The following is a 25,136-nucleotide window of genomic DNA, read 5'->3' on the forward strand; positions in this document are numbered from 1 at the left end:
ACGTACATAGGCTCTGATTGGCTAAGCGTCGCCTCACGAGCCGGGTGTACGGCGGACTTGCCATCCTCCAAGACGCATGGTCAATATCACAACGCTGGCGCGCTGCAAAGGTAGGTTGTCATTGTTGTCTATGTCGTGTTTTTACAATAGATTATTTTAGAAAGCTATTTTTGCTTCATAGATGAGACTATTCAGCGCCTTTAACTTGAAATACCGGTATGTCTCAATGAATGAATGGAAACGTTCACCAAATGTTAACAATGCCAAAAATATACAATGAAATAAACGTTGTTTATTATTGTAGCGAGGAATGATGGCAGATTTTAATCGCCTCATTATAAGCGTTTGTTGATTTATGGCTTGAATGGATCGGATCCATACGTAATGTAATAGCTAGATAGAGCTACACGCGCTAGCGACAGAGCCACGTCTGGTAACAGTTGTTCATAATACCATGTCAATTTGTTAGTTAATAGTAAGCTTGCTACTCCTATCCAGATTAATGAGTAGCAAAAACAATTTACTTAGCTATTGATCAATTAAACGTGTCTCACGCTAGATTAAACCAAATCAATGTGCTAAACTGTATGTGCCTTAGCGGTTATTGCAGTTTTTCCTGATTGTAGTTCAAATTGGTAGCTAGCATTTCCTAATGTATTTCGGTTGTGCATTCCTTACTGTGAGTTTTAAAAATGACAGCACGCCCTTGCCTGCTCACCCCATGGCTGCATCGGAAGCAGTCGGGTCTTTTCTCCTCTCTCTACCATAGGTATTGAGGTGAAAGGTGACACTCCCTCATTGGATGGCTCAACAGGTCCCAGCTCAGCTGTCACTTTGGTTTTTGCACGGCCCATTAATCCTGCCTTTCCCCTGTGTGTCTCCACACACACACATGCAATTTCTTGTAATTTCACACTCTGCTCTTGGAGAAGTTTTAGTGAGACCAGTTAAACTCCTTTATGGTGTCATTGGAGCATCATGTTGATTGTTTTCATTGTGCTCAGGTACAAAAACCTCTCTGAAGCCTATTATTGTCAGGACATTGTTTTCCCCATTGCACTTGCCGAGTTGCTGGGTGTATTGTTTCCAATATGCCTATGTTTGCATATTGAAATCTGTACAACCTGCACATTTTAACAAATTATTGGTCAATAACAAGTTGCTCTGGCCTGGTTGCCTGTCTTGAGACAATGTAAAGCACAGATGTCAAACTCGTTCCATGGTGGGCCGAGTGCCTGCGGGTTTTCGCTCCTCACTTGTACGTGATTTATGAATTAAGGTCACTATTTAGTTAGGAACTCCCCACACCTGGTTGTCTAGGTCTTAATTGAAAAGAAAAAGCAAAAACCTTAAGACATTAGGGCCTCCATGGAATGAGTTTGACACCCCTGATGTAAAGGGAATGGTCTCAGAGAGGTCTGTTCTGCTGCAACCTTTGGCCAAGTGAACCTAGTTCACCTGGGTGGGCAAAGGTAATCCAAGTTTATCCAGTGTGACCACAAGTAGCCTAGACTGATCAATGGGGTTGCTTCACTAACCAATAAAGGTGCGGCAAGTAGCCTAGTACAGGCGGCAGGTAGCCTAGTGGTTAGGGCATTGGGCCAGTAACCAAAAGGTTGTTAGATCGAATCCCTGAGCTGACAAGGTGTAAATTTGTCGTTCTTCCCCTGAAGAAGGCAGTTAACCCACTGTTCCTAGGCCATCAATGTCAATGTCAATGAGAATTTGTTCTTAACTGACTTGACTAGTTAAATAAAGATGCTTTAGAGTGGTTTCTACACTCTGTCCAATCTATGGCATTCATGATTAAGGGGTCTAGCTGATGAGATGACATTCTGGGTGTTAATGACATTGTTTTGTCTTTGTAGAACAGGAACAGATGCATTCATTCTGTCATTTGAAAGCCATTAACCTAGGTTGTATTTATAATGTAGATTCTTCTGTTGCTAAATGTTTTGCAACAGAAATGGTTTACTCCAAACAGAAACCAAAATGTTTCTATTGGACAAATTCAGGTAGGTCCCGTTTTCGTTCTGTTTGTTTAGTAAACGGTTTCCGTTGCAAGATATACTGAATACACTCCTGGACTCACTGAAGGTGTCCTAAACCTCCTAGGATGAAGCATAACTAGGACTCTTGAGTTTAGAGGGCACTTCTTCCACTCATCTTCCCTCTATAGGGGCCCACTCCAAGATGTCTTGAAAAATGTGTTGCTTGTATGTTTGGGAGAGGCCAGACAGGACAGATTGTGGGCATAGAGCTTGGGACTTTATGATATTAGCACCATTCATCACATACCCCCCCCCCAATTACTACTTACAGAGCTGTCCAGAAACATAGGCCTTTTTATTCAAACATTTTCATTCATGTTGTTACTAAGCAGACCATTTAGCAGTATCAAAGGGTCCTCATGTTATGAAACTGTGTTTAGTTTTGACAGATGGCAGATCAAAGCAGTAGCACCAGTTAATAGGAATGATCATAGTATGGAATTGGCCTCTAATAGAGTAATGATCAAGGTGTCTTATTTGTGATAAAGATGTATTATATGTATTATATTAAAAGTTAAAATAAAAGTGTTCATTGTTTTTCAGTATTATTTGAGGACAAAAAAGCCGTTATTATTACAAAAAATGTGTATATACAGTGGGGCAAAAAAGTATTTAGTCAGCCACCAATTGTGCAAGTTCTCCCACTTAAAAAGATGAGAGGCCTGTAATTTTCATCATAGGTACACTTCAACTATGACAGACAAAATGAGAGAGAAAAAATCCAGAAAATCTCATTCTAGGATTTTTAATGAATTTATTTGCAAATTATGGTGGAAAATAAGTATTTGGTCACCTACAAACAAGCAAGATTTCTGGCTCTCACAGACCTGTAACTTCTTCTTTAAGAGGCTCCTCTGTCTTCTACTCGTTACCTGTATTAATGGCACCTGTTTGAACTTGTTATCAGTATAAAAGACACCTGTCCACAACCTCAAACAGTCACACTCCAAACTCTACTATGGCCAAGACCAAAGAGCTGTCAAAGGACACCAGAAACAAAATTGTAGACCTGCACCAGGCTGGGAAGACTGAATCTGCAATAGGTAAGCAGCTTGGTTTGAAGAAATCAACTGTGGGAGCAATTATCAGAAAATGGAAGACATACAAGACCACTGATGATCTCCCTCGATCTGGGGCTCCACCCCGTGGGGTCAAAATGATCACAAGAACGGTGAGCAAAAATCCCAGAACCATACGGGGGGACCTAGTGAATGACCTGCAGAGAGCTGGGACCAAAGTAACAAAGCCTACCATCAGTAACACACTATGCCGCCAGGGACTCAAATCCTGCAGTGCCAGACGTGTTCCACTGTTTAAGCCAGTACATTGCCCAGCAACAGCCCCAAAACATCACTGCTCTAGAGGAGATCTACATGGAGGAATGGGCCAAAATACCAGCAACAGTGTGTGAAAACCTTGTGAAGACTTACAGAAAATGTTTGACCTCTGTCATTGCCAACAAAGGGTATATAACAGTATTGAGAAACTTTTGTTATTGACCAAATACTTATTTTCCACCATAATTTGCAAATAAATTCATTAAAAATCCTACAATGTGATTTTCTGGATTTTTTTTCCTAATTTTGTTTGTCATAGTTGAAGTGTACCTATGATGAAAATTACAGGCCTCTCATCTTTTTAAGTGGGAGAACTTGCACAATTGGTGGCTGACTAAATACTTTTTGCCCCACTGTATATACACACCTTTTTGTAATAATAACAATTGCAACAATACTGAATGAACAATGAACACTTTTATTTTAACTTAATATAATACATATAATACATCTTTATCACAAATAAGACACCTTGCTTTCCCTGGTGCCAATTCCATGTAATAGTCCTACACTGGTGCTCTGCTTTTCTCTGCCATCTGTAAAACACACACACAGCTCTGAAGTGACAATGATACTGAAGAGTCTGCTTAGGAGACAGATACTCTCAACTGTTTGAATAAAAATAGAGTTTAAGTTACCTGTGATGAATGTTGAAAACAAAAACTGTAATTTCTATGTGCAGGAAATCCTATTTTAATAATGGACATGGTAAGAATTGACTACCAAAGTGCGAGTCATAATTCCCATGACACCTTCTAGCAAAATCTGAAAAGCCGTTCCTTCGTTCATTTATTCCATAGGATGTTTTTAGATTCACTTAAAATAAGGTCTGTGTTTCGTGTAGGCTTACACCACCTTGCCAATTTTATAGCTGTGTAGATATCCATAGGACAAGGTAACTGATCATATTGGCTAAATATAAGCGAAGATAATTTTTTTTGTAGAGTGGATTTATGAAAATATTTTGACAAACGTTACCTTATCCTAGTGAGATTTACACGGGTATCAAAACACCGAGGCGGTTTAAGCACGAATCACAGACCTTATTTGAAATAGATCAAAACATTCTGTATGGAAGACATGAACGGTAAAATAACGAAGGAACCCCTTTCAAGTTCAGCCGCAAGTTATTATTATAATCTTCGCTTATATTTAGCCACAGGAATTATAGCGTCGACTATTTCTCTCAAACCATATACCTTTGACTATTACGAGCCTGCTGCTTCCTACCACCCCTCAGACAGACTGCTCTATCAAATATCAAATCATAGACTTAACTATAATAAACACACAGAAATACGAGCCTTCGGTCAAATCCGGAAACTATCACCTCAAAAACAAAGCATTTATTCCGTTCCGTATTTTATCTAACGGGTGGCATCCATGAGTCTAAATATTCCTGTTACATTGCACAACCTTCAATGTTATGTCATAATTACGTAAAATTCTGGCAAATTAGTTCGCAAAGAGCCAGGCGGCCCAAACTGTTGCATATAACCTGACTCTGCGTGCAATGAACGCAAGAGAAGTGACACAATTTCACCTGGTTAATATTGCCTGCTAACATGGATTTCTTTTAGCTAAATATGCAGGTTAAAAATATATACTTGTGTATTGATTTTAAGAACGGCATTGATGTTTATGGTTAAGTACACATTGGTGCAACGACAGTCGTTGATTGATTGTTTTTTATAAGATACATTTTATGCTAGCTAGCAACTTACCTTGGCTTACTGCATTCGCGTAACAGGTGGGCTCCTCGTGAGGCAGGTGGTTAGAGCGTTGGACTAGTTAACTGTAAGGTTGCAAGATTGGATCCCTGAGCTGACAAGGTAAAAATATGTTGTTCTGCCTCGTTCTTAGGCCGTCATTGAAAATAAGAATGTGTTCTTAACTGACTTGCCTAGTTAAATAAAGATTAAATAAACGTGTACAAAATTATAATCATAATAATAATTTTCAGATTGTTATGAAAACTTGAAATCGGCCCTAATTAATGGGGGGGTCTGTCAACTCCAGACACTGCTACTGCTTAGACTTGGCCACTAGTAGTGAAGTGAGTATGTGCTTTGAGAGTGACTATGATATAATCTGAGCCTGAGGTGTAGAATTTACCATGTAAATAAGCCCAGTCAGTGAATGAAAAGATTTGGCTTGAAGGACACGCACATCACTCACCACCAGTCACTTATGAGTCACAACGCCTCTGAAACAAGCATTGCTCTGGATGTATGTCCATAAGTAAAGAAGATGATTTAAATGAGTGATGAGATTAACCAGGACTCCATAACTGTGGGGTTGTAGATTAACCCATGTGTTAATGCAAAGGCTTTGACATGAGTCTCCAGTTGAACTTCAGTGTCTCTGTCTTGATGTCTGATGGCTCACACTCCATAAATTGTTCTACGTGTTAATGGGAGTTGCTCCCCCTATCCAACACACACTAACACACAACATACCCCCTGTCCAGTATTTTCCGTTCAACCTTCATGTTGTTTTAAATAGCTACACTCCCGCTCCTCCCTCCCTTCCCTCAGTCTGCTTGGCTGATAGGGCATGGGGTGATCCTTTACTTCCCAGTCTTGCCAAGTTTAGAGGTCGGGCGGGCTGCTGTAGTAGGTTTCAGGTTACCTTTTGGTTGGAAGGCAGAAAAACCTGGGAGGGCAAACAAGGCTATGATGTGACTGGATGCATGGCTTCCCTGGCCAGACCTTGACTGATGTTCTTGGCCTGGTAGTGGTACTACTTGATCTATGTCGTCTGTCACCATCAGGATGTAACAGATTATTCAAAGTTCTTGTTACCTCGAGTAACCTCACAATAATATGCCTACACATTGTGGTACATAGCTAATTAAGCTCCCCATCCATTGAACAGCAGCACAATCCTTCTGTCCTTTCCACTAATATTTTCCCAGTAAAATCTGCTGTTAAAATATATTTTTTTCTTTAACCTTTAACCATATCTTCACCCACTCAATCACCACTTCCTGTTATCATTCAGCGGATATCTGAGGGGCTTCTGGCCAATGGGGTTGGACCATCGAGTCTGACCTTTGAGACATGACATATTACCTGTCCTCTGGTCACTGTGAACTGTCATCTGACCAGATAGGCTCCTGCACTATTGTCCACTGGCCAGCCACCTGTGAGGACAGACATATTGACCTGCTAAGAAGACCTATGTCTTTCCCTCATTCTGATTAGCTAGAGACGTGTGTGTGTGTGTGTGTGTGTGTATTTATTTTTATTTAACTAGGCAAGTCAGTTAAGAACAAATTCTTATTTACAATGACGGCCTAGGAACAGTGGGTTAACTACCTTGTTCAGGGGCAGAACGACAGATTTTTACCTTGTCAGCTCTGGGATTCCATCTAGAAACGTTTCGGTTACTGGCCCAACGCTCTAACCTGTGTGTGTGTGTTGTATGTTCAGTGACACATTTGTTGTTGTTTTGGCTCTGTACTCCAGCACTTTTGAAATTATACAATTGACTATGAGGTTAAAGTGCAAACTCGCTGTCAGATTTAATTTGAGGGTATTTTCATCCATATCGGGGGAACCATTTAGAAATTACAGCACTTTTTGTACATATCCCCCCCTCCATTTTAGGGAACAAAAGTATTTGGAAAAGTTCACTTATGTGTATTTAAAGTAGTAAAAAGTTTTGTATTTTGTCCCATATTCCTGGCATGCAATGGCTACAAAGCTTGTGACTCTACAAACTTATTGGATGTATTTGCAGTTTTAGGTTGTTTCAGGTAATTTTGTGCCCAATAGAAATGAATGATAAATAATGTATTGTGTCATTTTGGAGTCACTTTTATTGTAAATAAGAACATAATATGTTGATTTCTACATTTATGTGGATGCTACCATGATTACGGATAATCATGAATAATGATGAGTTAGATTTTTAAAATTTTTATGTTAAGATCACTGTCCAAATACTTTTGGCCCTCACTGTATGCCACTGGCCAGCCACCTCTATGTTGCTGTTATCTCTGCTATTTATAGGCAACATGTGGCTTCTCTGAATCAGTGACACTTTGGATCAGCTAGCTACTCTTGGAGGCACTAGTATTGTAGCTCACTACAGTACACTTGCATTTGCTGAAAGTGCAGTAGTTTTGACCAGTTCTGAGACCCCAGTATTGTCTACCTGTTTTGTTTGGTGGCGGGTTGTGGATCAGAAGGACACTCTTGGTTGCATATCTGCTGTGGAGAAAGACATCTGAAGGACGTCTGAGCGTTTACATCACACTATGGTGCTCTCTTTAAACCTCTCCACGCTGCTTGTAAAACCTGGGGAAGGGAAGCATGTAGACAGAGCGGAGGTTTATGGTTGTTAGGCTTTTTACTGAAACTCAAGTACTAGAGTAAGGCTTGGTTATAAATTGGTCAGTCCGTTATTATGCCACTTCCACCACACTGTCTTCAAATTCTATCAAATAGCCTACTTGACAGGAAAGCGTGGGGCCTGACAAGACTTGTCCTCCTTGTGTTGTGCATCTTTCTAGCAGCAGGTGATGTGTCTGCGTGTAACAGTCTGAGAATAAATGCATGGGACAATAATAGACAGAAGAAGTAGGTGAGAAGTCATGTTGGTCCTATAGGGTTACGTCAAAGGCACACATTCCTCCTGCCTGCTAGGCATGATCCACTGCTGGCACTGCATGGGGGCCATCACCTCCATATTCGGAACCCAGGGCTGTTGGCGTTAGCATGAAACACTTTATCTAGATAAAGCAGTTATCTAGCTAACTGATGTGGATTGAATCACTTGTTTGACTGGATATGATGTGTTGGCAAGAGGTCGCCCGCAATTTATTATAATTTTTTGGGGCCCCCCAAAGTTTATTAAATGTGTGTACAGTGCATTTGTAAAGTATTCAGACCCCTTGACTTTTTCCACATTTTGTTATGTTACAGCCCCCCTCATCAATCTACACACACTTCCCCATAATGACAAAGCGAAAACAGGTTTTAGAAATGTTTGCAAATGTATTTTAGCCCCCCTCTGGAAACGTGTTTTCCTAAATATTCAGACCATTTACTCAGTACTTTGTTGAAGCACCTTTGACAGGGATTACAGCCTCGCATCTTCATGGGTACAATGCTACAAGCTTGGCACACCTGTATTTGGGGAGTTTCTCCAGTTCTTCTTTGCGGATCCTCTCAAGCTCTGTGAGGTTGGATAGGGAGCATCGCTGCACAGATATTTTCAGGCCTCAACAGATGTTCGATCAGGTTCAAGTCCGGCTCTGGCTGGGCCACTCAAAGACATTCAGAGACTTGTCCCGAAGCCACTCCTACATTGTCTTGGCTGTGTGCTTAGGGTCGTTGTCCTGTTGGAAGGTGAACATTTGAAGTTCTGAGCACTATGGAGCAGGTTTTCATCAAGGATCTCTCTGTACTTTGCTCCGTTCATCTTTCCCTCGATCCTGACTTGTCTCCCAGTACCTGCAGCTGAAAAACATCTCCACAGCATGATGCTGCCACCACCATGCTTCAGCGTAGGAATGGTGATAGTTTTCCTCCAGATGTGACACTTGGCATTCAGGCCATAGAGTTCAATCTTGGTTCCATTAGACCAGAGAAACTTGTTTCTCCAAGCAGGCTGTCATGCCTATTCCTGAGGAGTGGCTTCTGTCTGGCCACTCTACCATTAATGCCTGATTGGTGGAGTTCTGCAGAGATGGTTGTCCTAATGGAAGCTTCTCCCATCTCCACAGAGGAACTCTGGCCCTCCGTCAGAGTGACCATCGGGTTCTTGGTCACCTCCCTGACCAAGGCCCTTCTCCCCCGTTTGCTCAGTTTGGCCCAGGTGGCCAGCTCTAAGAAGAGTCTTGGTGGTTCCAAACTTCTTCCATTTAAGAATGATGGAGGCCGCTGTGTTTTTGGGGACCTTCAATGCTGCAGAAATATTTTTGTACCCTTCCCCAAATCTCTGCCTCGACACAATCTTGTCTTGGAGCTCTACGGACGATTCCTTCGACCTCATTGCTTGGTTTTTGCTATGAACATGCACTGTCAACTGTGGGAACTTTATATAGACAGGTGTGTGCCTTTCCAAATCATGTCCAATCAATTGAATTTACCACCGGTGGACTCCCAAGTTGTAGAAACATCTTAAGGATGATCAATGGAAACAGGATGCACCTGAGCTCAATTTCGAGTCTCATAGCAAAGGGTCTGAATACTTAGAAATACCTTTTATTTACATTTTTTATTTTTTTTGTAATACATTCTTGCTTTATCATCATGGGGTATTGTGTGTAGATTGATTAGGGGAAAAAATAATTTAATTGATTTTAGAATAAGGCTTGAACGTAACAAAATGAGGAAAAAGTAAAGGGGTCTGAATACTTTCCGAATGCACTATGTTTTTTGGCAACAAAAATAATAATCGGGAATTCAGCTAAAAGTGAACTTATTTGAGGAAATCTGGTCAAAGAGACATGATCGTAATTCAAGTTATGTTTCATCAAATATTTTTGATACCTGATGGCGTCTTAAAGCAATTCCATATGTTGGTTTAGTAGCCCCCCCCCCCCAGGTTTAGGCAGGTTTAGACTCTAGTGGGTTAATCTACCTTGGTCAATGACCAAGACGCTGGGATGTAGGCCACTATCTGCTCCAGAGTTCAATAGAACCACAACCCTACACTCACTATAAAGGACCCTCTGCTCTGTGTGTTTTCATGACAACACTGATAAATGTTCCTGTCCCTACCTATTACTAGAGAAAGAAAGAGAGCGGGTTATTGGAGAGCATAGTGAACCCATTGTTCTACAGACTAGTAGTATCACACAGAGGATAAGACTAGCTATTAGTGAATGAATGCGGAAATCAGGCCATGGGAATTTCAAACCTGAGAATGTTTACAGCGAGAGTATGATCTTTTAAATATAGAATAGCATATGGATATCTACATGTACATACTACCGCAATCAGCCTGACTAACCGGTGTCTGTATTTAGCCTCCCTACTGTTATTTGTCACGGTCTTTTTTACTGTTTTTTAAAAAACATTTTGACTTACCTATTGTTCACCTAATACCTTTTTTGCACTATTGGTTAGAGCTTGTAAGTAAGCATTTCACTGTAAGGTCTACACCTGTTGTATTTGGCGCACGTGACAAACATTGATTTGATTTCACAACCAGTGTTCCCTGCTTAGTACATGTTAAGCTAGTAGCTAACTAACATAGAAATGGACCTTTTTAGGATACGGATTATGATTCGATTTATTAATGATTTTGATTTCCCACCAGGAGGAAATTTGTTTGATGGTTTAGGACATAGTACGTGACTATGTTAATTTAACAATGCCTCTTCTTCCCAACAGACAGACAGACAGACAGACAGACAGACAGACGCTAGCAAAGGCCCAACCATGCAATCCCAGCAGCTCCTGAATCAGCTGCGCTTCCCCGAGCTGGACGAGGTGCGGCAGTACCTGCGCAGTCTGTCCACACACACGTTGGTGGGTGTGGGGGCATTTGCTGCTCTCACAACCTACTGGTACACCACCCGGCCCAAGGCCCTGAAGCCACCGTGCGACCTGAAAATGCAGTCCGTCGAGGTCCCGGTAAGGAGAGTAGGCACCGACCTGCTATTGTAAAGGACATGGCGTGCTTTCTGTATGACGTGGCAATTCCTGAAAGTATCGTTATGTGTAAAGAGGTACGCGTTTTTTCTCGTTACTTTCAGCCCTGCATCAAGTTAGCCTCTTCAAGTAAAACCTCACTTCATGAGTCATAGTAAGGGCTGAATATGCCAGCCTGAGAGTGCCATTATGTCATGGGTGGAGCGTACCCACCACACTTGGCCCAGAAAAGGCGTTGGCCAGCTTAGTTTGATGCGTGTGTAGCTATACTTGAGTGAGTAAACACAATGCTTCACACAAACAGAAATGACTCGGAAAAGAACAGGATGGATGAGCACAATGAACAACCTTCTCCACCACTAGTCATTATACTATTAGCACACAGAGGAGTTCCTCAGTTTTAAATCTTGGTGTTTGTGCCGACGTCTTTGGTGCATACCGATTGTAGTCAGACAGTGAGCTAGTCGCCTGTATGATGGCTGTTTATTGTGTTTCCTGTCAGGGAGGAGAGTATGCCCGTCGGTCAGCGCTGATGGACAGCGACAAACACATGACCCACCTGTACAACGACGCCAAGACCATGTATGAGTTCTTCCTCAGGGGCGCACGGGTCTCCAGTGAGTGTCTCGCTAAGCACCTTATGTAGACTTGACGTACTATGACGTTGAGGTGATTTGAAATGTTCATTGTGTGTTTTCCACTAGACAATGGTCCCTGTCTTGGAGCAAGACAACCAAGCCAGTCCTATGAGTGGCTGTCATACTCCGAGGTAGGACAATAACATTAATCTGTCACTTTCTCTTTTTATAGTATGATTAATATATTTCTGGTTAGATCTTATACCAAATGTAGTTTTAGGCAGTCAAAGATTGTTTGGTGCACTATTCTATCATAATTAAACAGTCTACAAGGCCCCGTGGTGTGTCTGAGTGCTCTATTTAAACAGAAAGCCAGCCACTCCCATCCAAACCACAAGGGATTCCCCTCCCCCAGTGAGGAACTTACAGTCCTCTGTCACTCTTCCTAGTGTTCCCCCTCTCCTCTGAGACCGCAGGGTCATATTCACTAGACACCAAACAGAGAGGGACTACCTGAACTTGTCCAATAAGAAACCGTTCTTGCTAAATAATTTTCCACCGCAAAATGTTTTGCTACAGTGTGTACTAATGAATATGTCCCAGGTGTTTTGCTGAGTCATCCATCCTGGAGTGTGTATCATTAACTACCTAACGAGCGGTGTGCCCTTCACCCCTTCCCTAAAGAGCTGTTTGCCCTCCACCCCACCCTCCCCTGGGGCGGCAGGTAGCCTAGTTGTTAGAGCGTTGAACTAGTAACCGAAAGGTTGCAAGATCGAATCCCCGACCTGACAAGATAAAACAAAATATGTTGTTCTGCCCCTGAACAAGGCAGTTAACCCACTGTTCTCAGGCTGTCATTGAAAATAAGAATTTGTTCTTAACTGACTTGCCTAGTTAAATAAAGTTTAAATAAATAGAGCTGTGTGCCCTCCACCCCTTCCCTAAAGAGCTGTGTGCCCTCCACCCCATCCCTAAAGAGCTGTGTGCCCTCCACCCCATCCCTAAAGAGCTGTGTGCCCTCCACCCCTTCCCTAAAGAAAACGACACTGGGCCTCTCTCTGTCTGTCTGTCTCTCTCTCCACCCCTCCCCTAATGAACTATGTGCCCTCCACCCCTTCCCTAAAGAGCTGTGTGCCCTCCATAAAATGGTGCACAATTGGCCCAGTGTCTTACGGGTTAGGGTTTAGCTGTGGTAGGCCGTCATTGTAAATAAGAATTTGTTCTAAACTGACTTGCCGAGTTAAATAACGAGCTGTGTCCCCTCCACCCCCAGGTAGCAGAGAAGGCAGAGAACCTGGGCTCAGCGCTGCTCCACAGGGGACACACTAAAACCAAAGACCAGTTCATTGGCATCTTCGCTCAGAACCGACCAGAGGTGAGCAAGACCACTTGAAGAGCAGTACGTCATGAAATAGGACAGTCACATACAATGTTAACCACGTTCAACTGGTTCATTCTGAATCTGCTACATGTGGGGTAAATACTACACAGGCATTACTCTATAGAAGCAATATAAGACTGGTTTGAGTCATATGCCTTCGTGTCTGCAGTGGACCATCGCTGAGCTGGCCTGCTATACCTTCTCCCTGGTGGCTGTGCCCCTGTATGACACTCTGGGCACTGAGGCCATCGCCTATGTCATCGACAAGGGTGAGCAACAACCAAGAGAAGCTCTCAAATAAGAATACATTTCATTTGTAATATTTCCATCAGCTTTTGTATGCCCATCTTATCTCGTTGAGAGATCATTTCTTGTGGGTTTGGTGGTTGACCTCTCTCTCTCCTCTCTGTCTCTCTCTCTCTTTGTCTCTCTCTCTCTCTCTCCTCTCTGTCTCTCTCTCTTTCCTCTCTGTGTGTGTACACGTGCACACAGCCAACATTTCCAGCATACTGTGTGACGTTCCTGAGAAGGCCAGGCTAGTCCTGGAGTGCGTCTCTGGCAGGGAGCACCGTGTCAGAACCATCATCCTCATGGAGCCCTTTGATGATGAGCTGGTGGCCAAGGGGAAGGACTGTGGCATCGACATTCTCAGCCTGAGCCAAGTGGAGGTGAGGGGAGAAACTCTGACTTATAACTTGGCTGTCTGTTTTACCACTTTCGGAACTAAATTTGCTTCAAATTCTTGGAGCTTTTGCTTTTGTGTGCTAAACCACAGACTTTAGGTAGGCGCAGTCTAGAATTGCGTTGTTTTGCGTCTGTCTTTACCACAAGTGAAGTCCTACAATCTGGTGTTGTCCCATGAGACTAGCTTGTGCTACTACATATTCAAGCTACGTTCATTCATGTTGTCTTCTTCTAGGCTATTGGCAAGGCCCACCACCACCAACCAGTTGTGAGTAAAGATACCTATCTGTCCCTCCCTCCTGCCCCATATTGATTGAAGTTGATTTCACCTTCATTCATTCAGTTCTTTGACCTCTGACCCTTTGCCCTCTGCAGCCTCCCAGTCCTGAAGACATGGCTGTTGTCTGCTTCACCAGTGGAACCACAGGTACGCCAATGTATGATCCAATGCCAAATGAAGCACTGTCCTAAGATGGCCTCTATGGCCCTCTTGTGTGGCTCTATCTGAAGAGTGCTGTTTAATGTGTCCACATGTATGAGGCTAGTCTCTCATTTTTGTGTTGTCTTCCTCAGGGAACCCAAAGGGAGCCATGCTGACACATGGGAATGTTGCTTCCAACTGCTCTGCCTTCATCAAAGTCATTGAGGTAAAACAATAGAACAGTGTTCTTTTACGACTAACACATATGTGAGCAAATAGGTTTGTGCATCGTCTTCTCCGCAGTTTAACTCCCATAGTTCAGGATATAGTCACTTCAGCCCCTTGGTATTCAAATGTTTCCTGTCATTGTGAACCATACGAGCTAATGATTGTGAGGTAAGATGGTGTCAAATATCATGTTTACGCCCAACCTAGTCATGTATAAAAACTGTCTTGCCATCTAATATGATACCCACATGCTCATGAGGGCTGTCTGACAAATTGTGCTGTGAAACCTTGTCTCTATTGTGTCTGGCTTGTCTGTCTTACTCTACCTCCTTTTTGCAAGTGCCAAGATTTACTGCTAAGCTATTTGTGCTGTAACTTATTTCTGAACCTCTTTCTTTCCTCTCTGCTAATGCCAGTGTATCTGTTTCAGCGCTAACCCTGTCTATCTGTTTTAGCGCTAACATGCTAACCCGGTGTATCTGTTTCAGCGCTAACATGCTAACCCGGTGTATCTGTTTCAGCGCTAACATGCTAACCCGGTGTATCTGTTTCAGCGCTAACATGCTAACCCGGTGTATCTGTTTCAGCGCTAACATGCTAACCCGGTGTATCTGTTTCAGCGCTAACATGCTAACCCGGTGTATCTGTTTCAGCGCTATCATGCTAACCCGGTGTGTCTCTGTCTTTCTGTGCTGCTCTGGCCCGCCTGCTTCTGTCCTCTCATCTACTCTCCTCTGGTTCTGTGGGCTCCAGGCCTGTTGCCTGCCTAACCACGAGGATGTACTGCTGTCATACCTGCCTCTGGCACACATTTTTGAGCGGGTGGTGGTTGTAGGGGGTCTCATTATCTCCCCTTGTTCTATGTGTTTTTGTTGTGCGTGTGTATCCTTTAGGATCACCTCATATTAGACCACCACGATGTTCATATATCCTACCTGCCCCTTGCTCATATGTTCGAGAGAGTTGTAGAGGTATGTATCCATGCTTTTCTATCTTTGTGCTACTGTAAGTTCTCTGACCTTTAAATTCTTCTACTACAAAGTAAATGCGTGATGCTTTTTTTCCAGATATGGTCCCATATCTACAGACCTGTTTTGAGTTTTACACATCATTTGTCCTTTCCACCTCTGTGCTATTCTAACCTCTGACCTCTCACCCCAGGGAGTCATTCTGGTGCATGGGGGGAGGATTGGTTTCTTCCAGGGAGACATCCGCCTGCTGATGGATGACCTCACCACCTTGAGGCCTACGGTGTTTCCTGTGGTGCCACGCCTCCTCAACAGGATGTTCGACAAGGTGAGAAACACTGACTCTCCTAACTACGTTTCCTATAATGCCCTGCTGCCTGCTACAGCTCTCGTGTTGACTACAGTTGTTGCTTTATTTTGACCTCATAATACCCTGTCTTCAGATCTATGGGCAGGCTAACACCTCTCTGAAGAGGTGGGTGCTGGACTTTGCCTTTAAAAGGAAAGAGGCTGAGCTGCTGAGTGGCATCATTAGGAGGGACAGCATCTGGGACAAACTCATCTTTAGGAAAGTGCAGGTACTGTATCTCCTCCCTGACTGAGAGAACTGCTATGCTTCTCAGATCACTGAATGGCACATAGTAAAACATGTCTAAAACTTGTCCAGCCATCTTAATGACCTCCTGATTCTAGTCTCTTGCTGGTGCCCCCTGTAGGCCAGTCTGGGAGGACGGGTGCGTCTGATGATAACAGGTGCTGCCCCCGTGTCTGCCACGGTGCTGACGTTCCTGCGAGCCGCGCTGGGCTGCCAAGTGAGTCTGTCTTAGGGTCTCCACTGGTGCATTCTGGGATTGGATAGCGCCAGCGGAGGTTGTAGTGTGGTGGTATACTGATGCCCAGCTGTAGGATCTCATGAGTGTTCCAGGCCAGTAGAGTGGATTGTAGGGGCTATACGTTTGTGTCGGACTAGTTAGTGCAAGGTCCAGGCTCTGAAAGTCACATGACGGGTAAATGGTTAACATACCATTCAAGACAATTGAAGTTTCTCAGGTAGAAATTTGCCTGTCAGTTTGGTGTTGATATGAATGAAATCTAGCGGTATGTTATCAATACAAGACTCCCATGCAATGTCTAGGACAGACCCAGTCCTGCATCGTACATAAAAATAATGGAAACGGTACCAAAAAAGTATATTTTCCTTTAACAGTTGTATGAGGGGTATGGACAGACTGAATGCACAGCGGGCTGCACAATGACAGTACCAGGGGATTGGACAGCAGGTAACGAACACACTTCCCCGCCGTTACATTAACCGTCACACACATTAGTCATCCCATTTATGGAGAGAGGTTGTATACTATAGCCAGTCACCAACTCCCCCTGGGGGTCCTGTGAGGTATGGCACCCTATTCCATAAGGTTCTGGTCAAAAGTAGTGCACTATATAGGGTGCCATTTGGGACATGGCTAGTTGTGTTATGGAGGCTAACTCTGTCTGGGCTGTTTCTGTGCTTCCCTCCCCAGGTCATGTTGGAGCGCCCCTGCCATGTAACTCGGTGAAGCTGGTGGATGTGGCTGAGATGAACTACCTTGCTGCCAATGGAGAGGGAGAGGTGGGTGGGAGCCTGGCATTGCCCTTGGTACCGAGTGGCGCTGTTTAACATGAAGCTGTTACTCTACTGAAGTCTGTCACAAATGGCACCCTACTCCCTTTATAGTGATCTACTTTTGACAAGGGCCTCTGGTCATACGCAGTGCACTATAAAGGGAATAGAGTGCCATTTAGGATGCATTCAGAATGTAAAGATTGTGTATTTGCAGTGTTTACCTCATCAACATTGAAATGGGTCATATCCCCTTTACACTCCATGCACTAAGTCTATAGGATGTGTGTGTGTGTGTTTTTCCAGGTGTGTGTGAAAGGAGCTAACGTGTTTCTGGGCTACTTGAAGGACCCAGAGAAGACGGAGGAGACCATTGATGCTAACGGCTGGGTCCACACAGGGGACATTGGCAAGTGGTTACCGGTGAGTATGTAACTCACTCCCACACAGGCCAGTTTATTAGGTACCTATCTAGTACCGGTCGGACCCCCCTGTGCATCCAGAACGGCCTGAATTCTTTGGAGGGCTTGGATTCTACAAGTCGGGAAATGTTCCACAGGGATGTTGGTCCATGCTGACGCAGTGGCATCACACAGTTTCTGCAGATTGGAAAGCAGTACACCCGTCACCAACCTGTACCATTCACACCAGGCAGGATGGGCCATGGACTCATGCTGCTTACGCCAAATTCTGACTCTGCCATCAGCATGACTCAACAGCAACCAAGATTCATCGGAACAGGCAACGTTCTTCCACTCCTCAGTTGTCCAATGTTGGTGAGGGCGTGCCCACTGGAGGGGCTTCTTCTTGTTTTTAGCTGATAGGAGTGGAACCTGCTGTGGTCGTTTGCTTCAATAGTCCATCTATGACAAAGACCGACAAGTTGTGCGTTCTGAGATGCCGTTCTGCACACCACTGTTGCAATGCGCCGGTATTTGTCCGCCTGTTAGCTTGCACAATACTTACCATTCTCCTTCAACCTCTCATCAACAAGCTGTTTTTTCGCCCACCGGACTGCCGCTGAATGGATGTTCTTACCATTCTCCGTAAACCCTAGACACTGTCCTGGGTGAACAGCCCATGAAGGCGGCCGTTTCTGAGATACTGGATCCGGCACGCCTGGCACCGACTATCATACCACACTCAAAGCCGCTTGGGTTTCTGTTTTTCCCATGCTAACATTCAATCAAACATTAATTGGATGCCGGTATGCCTGCTTTTATATATACCAAGCCACGACAACATGACTCACTGTAGGAGCGATCCATTTTTGTGTACCTAATAAACTTGCCACCGAGTGTGTATACAGCCTCTATATCCTCCTAGTGTTTCATAACACTCTTATTACGATCTCTCATCTTTGTGTACAGAACGGCACTTTGAGAATTGTGGACAGGAAGAAGCACATCTTCAAGCTGGCCCAGGGAGAGTACATTGCACCAGAGAAGATAGAGAATATCTACACCAGGAGTGACGCAGTGGCCCAGGTCTTTGTGCATGGGGACAGCCTACAGGTAAGGAGGGATTGATACTGTGTCCATAAGGAAAATGGATATACTACTTGGTCATATTCATTAGAAAGTTAATGGACTGAAACTGGGAGGTACTACCTGCACTGTCCAATAAGAAACACCCTTTTTTTAACCTTTTTTTTTTTAGATGCTAAACGTTTTGCTACGTTTAGTCCTAATGAATACGACCTTGGTATCCACCTCATTTTTTAACGCTTTTAAAGCACTGAAGCCAAACGCAGAACCTATGGATACAACTTTCTCCGCGCTTGAGAATTATCATAATTAGTATGCACCCCGCTAGAAATCCCTGCATTAGCATGTTTCTGTTAGTTGATACATCATGACAAAATACGCCATATTACTGTCCTGCTAATGTGCCTGGACCTTGTAGGCTAATTGATGAGAAAAAAATACTTGCCCAATCAGGCAGGCTAGATGCAGTTATTTCTAAATGAATATGCATTTAAAACGCCAGGCTTTTGTAGTGGTTATTCAAATAAGTGGTTATTTTGTAATGGTTATTCACTGCAGTTTACAGCCTAGACTACAGTTTTGCACTCACTTGAAAACAATAACGTTCTTCATTATATTGTGTTGTAGTCTAGGTTAGGATACATTTCTTGTCCCTAAAAAGCTGAAGCAATAAGGTAGCTTTTCAAGCTGATGACCCGGCACGCCTCGGCGCCGGACATAGTGTAGGCTACCTAACCTATGATTTCCTTATCCGATGAAGTATTTCTTTATTTTGCTGTGTAAATCGACTGGCTATTCACTGCAGTATTAAGCTTAACATTGAGCTTATGAATTATGGGCTAATATGCATATGCTTCTAATTTAGGTGAGAGGCTACATCTCTAGCCTGTCTGTCTTCATTGTTCTGTAGAGCATTTACGCACCTGGCTTCTCCGCTGCCACGGCAAATCCTCTTACATCTTGTGGGTCCCAGGAAAACCCACACTACAAAAGCTTGTTGGACACTTATTTCGACTTATTTTCTTCAGCCTGTTGGAAGAGAGATGCAGGTTATCCTGTAGTAGGCCATATTATCCTATAGTAGGTCTGTCTTAACACTGGGCTGCATCCTGACAACACCTTGAGTGTCCTAATGTAACTTTCTGACCTAAACTGTCCAGAACAGACCAAAACTGATCCAAATGGTTACATGACCAGGTCTAAGCTGTTTGCCTCTGCCGTTATTTTGACATGAAACAACAGGAGGTGTGAGCGGTTATTCAAGTTAGGCTGTAAACAGCAGTGATGTCGGCTATGGACAATACATAATGACAACGCGAAAACAGGTTTTAGAATTGTTTGCACATGTATTTAAACCCCTCACGGAAATATCACATTTTCCTAAGTATTCAGACCATTTACTTAGGTCTTTGTTGAAGCAACTTTGGTCGTGATTACAGCCTCAAGTCTTTTTGGGTATGATGCTACAAGCTTGGCACTCATGTATTTGAGGAGTTTCTCCCATTCTTCTCTGCAGATCCTCTCAAGCTCTGTCTGGTTGGGCAGAGAGCGTCACTGCACAGCTATTTTCATCCCCACTGTATGATGCTGCCACCACCATGCTTCACCGTAGGAATGGTGCCAGGTTGCCTCCAGACGTGACACTTGGCATTCAGGCCAAAGAGTTCAATCTTGGTTTCATGAGACCAGAGAATCTTGTTTCTCATGATCTGAGTCCTTTAGGTAACTTTTGGTAGATTCCAAGCGGGCTGTCATGTGCCTTTTACTGAGGAGTCGCTTCCGTCATGCCGCTCTACCATAAACGCCTGATTGGTTGAGTTCTGCAGAGACAGTTGTCCTTCTGGAAGGTTCTCCCATCTCCACAGAGGAACTCTGGAGCTCTGTCAGAGTGACCATCGGGTTCTTGGTCACCTGTTTGGCCGGGTGGCCAGCTCTAGGAAGAGTCTTGGTGGTTCCAAAAGTCTTCCATTTAAGAATGAGGGAGGCCACTGTGTTCTTGGGGACCTTCAATGCTGCAGACATTTTTTTTATACCCTTTCCCAGATCTGTGCTTCAACAAAATCCTGCCTCGGAGCTCTGCAGACAATTCCTTCGACCTCATGGCTTGGTTTTTGCTCTGACCTGCACTGTCAACAGTGGGACCTTATATAGACAGGTGTGTGCCTTTCTAAATCATGTCCAATCAATTGAATTTACCACTGGTGGACTCCCAAGTTGTAGAAACATCTCAAGGATGATCAATGGAAACAGGATCCACCTGAGCTCAATTTTGAGTCTCATAGCAAAGGGTATGAATACTTGTGTAAATTAAAAATGTCTAAACCACGTTTTTTATTTGTCATTACAGGGTATTGTGTATAGATTGAAGAGGGAAACAATTAGTTAATACATTTTAGAATAAGGTTGTAATGTAACAAAATCTGGTAAAAGTCCATGTCTGAATTCTTTCCGAATGCACTGTACATTGAAGTATTATTTGCCGTTGTCACTGAGGATGAACACACCATGAAAGCACTGAATGGTCTGAACCAGTATCTGTGTTACCACCTTATTAATAGGAAGTGTGCAGTAGGATGCGTTGATCAGTTGATTGACAGGTGTAGCAATGTAAAGGATAAACATTCCTCTAGTGGGGATGCTCACCAATGTTTTATAGTTGTGAAGCCTGTAATTTATTGTTAGTTATCGTTATTGGCTTGGTGGATGGCCCGGGCCTTAACTCTGACACAACTTACTTTATCACAACAGACCTAGCCTACTAGTAGGGCTAGCTAACGTTAGCGAACTTGAACTTTAAAAAAATATATATTAAATTACACTTATACACTTGTTTACTTTTATACTCTATAAATTGACTCAAATAATTTACTCTGACAAGTTTGCCACTGGCACACTGCAGTAGGGAAGTAAAGTGGGAGTCGAATCCTTCACTTCCGTGTTTGGCTGTGCTAATGGCAACATTGGGAAATGAGGTGGACAGAGTGAGAATGCATAGCCCTCAGCTATAATGTTGTTTTTCTCCTCCAGGCATGCCTAGTAGCCATCATTGTGCCAGATCCTGACTTCCTTCCTGGCTGGGCCAAGAAGAGAGGACTGGAGGGATCCTACGGAGACCTATGCAACAACATGGTAGGACCACTGACCATCTGCACCGATTCACAATTTAGACTTGATATATTTTCAACAGTCTCGTTCCATATAGAAGAGGGATGTCAATGTGGATCCCCTGGTCTGTAGTTGGACCATGATAGCTGGCTAGGCTAACTTAATAATCAAAAAATGTTAACTGACATGGGTTAATTGAGTGACTGACATAAGAGAAACTGCAGATGTATTTATTTTTAATTCGGGGGGGGGGGATTGAGCTGCGGACCTACAAAAGGGAGGGTTGCAGGCCACTAGTTGCCCCTCCCTGATATAGAACATTGACTTGAATATGTTGGAGAATTCACACCATTGAAATTAAGTGTTTTTGTCTCTGTAGGATGTAAAGAAGGCCATCTTGGAAGACATCTTGAAACTAGGAAAAGACAGTGGTCTGAAATCTTTTGAGCAGGTAAAGGGTTCATCTTAGACAAAATATGAGAGAATATTAACAGCCTGTTTGATTACATATCAGGTCTTAACTAGAGAACATAACTGTTATCTTTTTCATGTCTCTTGTTTTGATCAGGTGAAGGACATCACCCTGTTCACAGAGATGTTCTCTATCCAAAATGGACTTCTCACTCCCACCCTGAAAGCCAAGAGAGCAGAACTCAGGAACTACTTCAGGGAGCAGATCGACAAACTGTACTCCAAGATCAAGATGTAAACAGTGGGAGGACGGAAGGTAGGGTGTAACCAGAGCTGGTAGAAGAGGTCTTCTACGAAACCGATTGAGGACATGTCAGTGAGGCCTGGTCTATGGATACACTTTACCCTGTATGACCAGTTGCTCTCTGTCTGAATAGGAACAAAACACAATAGGATCATTAGGGAAGAATAAACTGTTCTTGATGTCACTCTCAACTGTCAGTGAATGATTTCATATAGCATCAGTACTGTAAATAATACCATATACTGGTATATAGCAACTGTCAGTAAATGATACCATACCTCATTAGTCTTCTCGTGTACAGAACAAATGACACACCCGGCTCTCATTTTTCAGGGCTTCCTTTTCCAAAGCTTGTCTATCTATCTTGCTACTAGTTGAGTATTGTGAGCACGTCAGTCATCTTAGTTGTCAATTGGTGATGTTCAATAGGTCAAGTGAATGAGGTACCAGTAACCACCACCGTCCAGTGCCATCATGTATATTACTAATCAAATCACATTTTACATGCGTCAAATACAACAGGTGTAGGTAGATCTTACTGTGAAATGCTTACTTAAGAGCCCTTAACCAATGATGCCAAGTTTTTTTTTAAGTATGAAAACTTTGCTAAATAAACTAAAGGAAAAATAGTAACACAATAAAAATAACAATAACAAGGCTATATACAAGGTCAAGAGTCAATGTGCATGGGTACAGGGTTAGTCGAGGTAATTTAGGTAATCGGTACGTTTAGGTAGGGGTAAAGTGCCTATGCATAGATAATAAACAGAATAGCAGCAGCGCTTGTGTGCATGTGGCGTCTCTGTGTGTGTGTGTGTGTGTGTGTGTGTGTGTGTGTGTGTGTGGTTAGAGTCTAGTGAGTGTACATGGAGCCTGTGCAAGAGAGTCAGTGCAAAAAATTGTAATAAATAAGGGAGTCAATGCATATCGTCCGGGTAGTCATTTGATTTAACTGTTTAGCAGTCTTATGGCTTGGGGGTAGGAGCTGTTAAGGAGTCTTTAGGTCCCAGACTTGGCGCTCCAGTACCGCTTGCCGTGCGGTAGCAGAGATAGGTCTATGACTTGGGTGGCTGGAGTCTTTGGCAATTTTTAGGGCCTTAGATATATATACCTTAGATATATATATATATATATATATATATATTCTGCAAACATACAATGTATTCCAATGAAGACTTTTGGATGTTATCATAGGCTTTAAGGGATGGTGAAACCGTGTAAAGGGGAAATATATCTTAGGATACATGCCTAACTGTAGAAAATCTACCACTCTATATGGCTGGGTAACCCCAATAGGTGTCCCGACAAGTTTTCTGAGCAAACAAATACACATTTCCACAATTTTATTTTTGGGAGTGGGGTGGGGGGCAGAATCATCTCCAAAGTGATTTTAATTTAGAAAAGCTGTTTCAAAGTATTACCATGAATAAATATGTGATCATATTCCAATGTAATCAAGGGTTGAAATGATTGTTTTTGTCTGTTTCGGATTCTTCCAGTCAATTTGCATTTTACAAATGATTTGTAATTATGTTCTGGCAACCCAACCATCCGCTCAAGAAACAAATTGGCATGTGGATGAATGTAATTAGAGACCCCTGCTATAGGGTAATGATTTGTATTGCATAATAAATCATTTCAGGAATGTTTTTTTCAGCTTAAGATGTATCAATACATGAATGTGTGTAATCCTAAGGAGTGTTTTTTTTATGGACTCCTGCAACTATTGCAGAATGAAGCATCAGCATCAAATGAAGTAGTGGTTTGTGCTGAGTTCTCAGGCATCTCCTCCTTTTGTACTGCAACTCTCAGGGCTACATGTTCTCACTTTCCAGAACACCCTCCAACACAAACACCTAAACACTAAAGCCTAAATGTGATTTTTTTCTTTCTTAGATATATAGATAGATATTTATCTATATAGGGGATGTGTTTTTGTTTGCATAGTTCTTCAGTGGTTCAATGATGTGAAAGCTTGAGATCGAGAACCATGATTGTAAAAATGTTCAATGTAATCTTGGGAAGGACTTATTCATTTCATTCAACACCATTACTTTAGATGCATTTGAATTTAGACTTTCTACAGACAATCTTTGTAAGGTATACAATATGTGTAAATTATTTGTGTGGGGAAAAAGTCATTCAACTTAATTATTTTATTGAATTGTTAGCTGTTTTTATTAGGTTGTGGTGTTATTTGATTCATGTGCACAACCTGTTTCACGTGTGTAATCAGATGGTATGTGATTTACAGTTTTCAATCAATTTGGCACATTTCTTAGATGTAAGTGGTCTATTTTCAAAACTCAAACTGATAACACTTGTAATGCCACCTATCTTATGTTCAGAACCATTGATTTTGTATTCATTGGGGTTTCACACATCTTTCACCACTGACTCATTTGTGCTAAATCAAAGTTTTCCATTAAATAGTATGAGCACATTTAGTTTAGTCCCCAATACGTCAGATAATGTTATACTCACAATTTAATCATTTTATCTACCATTTAATCAAATGGCAAAAAATACAAGATACACATTTCTAGTTTTAACCAGTTATCAAACTATATATGTTAACTACACATTTTTGGTTCAGTAGTTTGTGATTGTTTGACAAAAAAGTCATATCAAAAGTAAAGTGAATATTGCATTTTGAAAGCAGATGGATAGATTGAATATGTATCTGAATTGAGTGATTTGGTGCAGTGAACTTGTGATTTTGGTTATGTTTATTCTACTCAGTCAGTTGAAAGTGTTCTTAGAGTTTTCAAAATGTACCACATACTTGTGAAAATTGAGTGATACAAAAACAGTGTAGCTAATATGAAATATTGCATAGTTTAAACTTGGTGTTGATGTATTATTTCGACTACTATGTTGTCTTGGATTTGTTTGTTTTGTAAAAAATAAATATAGATTTTCAGGGGGAAAACTTTTCCCAATCAATAGATTTGTGTATTTATTTAAA

The 25,136-nt window shown here is 42.5% G+C and overlaps 1 protein-coding gene across 2 annotated transcripts; it reads left to right on the forward strand.

Moving 5' to 3' along the window:
- Window positions 1-25,111, forward strand: LOC112255993 (long-chain-fatty-acid--CoA ligase 1). 2 transcript variants are annotated; one of them, XM_024428897.2, is made up of 21 exons: window positions 1-110; window positions 10,738-10,980; window positions 11,501-11,615; window positions 11,703-11,767; window positions 12,850-12,951; window positions 13,127-13,226; window positions 13,450-13,625; window positions 13,877-13,909; window positions 14,017-14,068; window positions 14,215-14,288; window positions 15,184-15,261; window positions 15,452-15,586; window positions 15,702-15,836; window positions 15,975-16,070; window positions 16,466-16,538; window positions 16,782-16,870; window positions 17,168-17,284; window positions 18,232-18,375; window positions 21,376-21,477; window positions 21,833-21,904; window positions 22,022-25,111. In XM_024428897.2, the coding sequence occupies exons 2-21, from the start codon at window positions 10,786-10,788 to the stop codon at window positions 22,160-22,162; spliced, it is 2,094 nt and encodes a 697-aa protein (XP_024284665.1). In that variant the 5' UTR covers window positions 1-110; window positions 10,738-10,785; the 3' UTR covers window positions 22,163-25,111. The 2 variants fall into 2 exon arrangements, with proteins under 2 accessions (XP_024284665.1, XP_024284664.1); XM_024428896.2 differs by having other exon boundaries at window positions 87-110; window positions 10,754-10,980.
- Window positions 25,112-25,136: the final 25 nt, after the last annotated feature.

This window comes from Oncorhynchus tshawytscha, linkage group LG08 (genome assembly GCF_018296145.1).
Source record: "Oncorhynchus tshawytscha isolate Ot180627B linkage group LG08, Otsh_v2.0, whole genome shotgun sequence".
Classification (NCBI taxonomy): Eukaryota; Metazoa; Chordata; class Actinopteri; order Salmoniformes; family Salmonidae; genus Oncorhynchus; species Oncorhynchus tshawytscha.

Bases quoted from the DNA above. Each gene is read 5' to 3' on its own strand.
- LOC112255993 (XM_024428897.2), top strand. From the start codon at position 10,786: ATGCAATCCCAGCAGCTCCTGAATCAGCTGCGCTTCCCCGAGCTGGAC. The intron at 15,837-15,974 runs GTACTGTATCTC...TGCCCCCTGTAG, and splicing joins TCATCTTTAGGAAAGTGCAG to GCCAGTCTGGGAGGACGGGT. The intron at 16,071-16,465 runs GTGAGTCTGTCT...TTCCTTTAACAG, and splicing joins GAGCCGCGCTGGGCTGCCAA to TTGTATGAGGGGTATGGACA.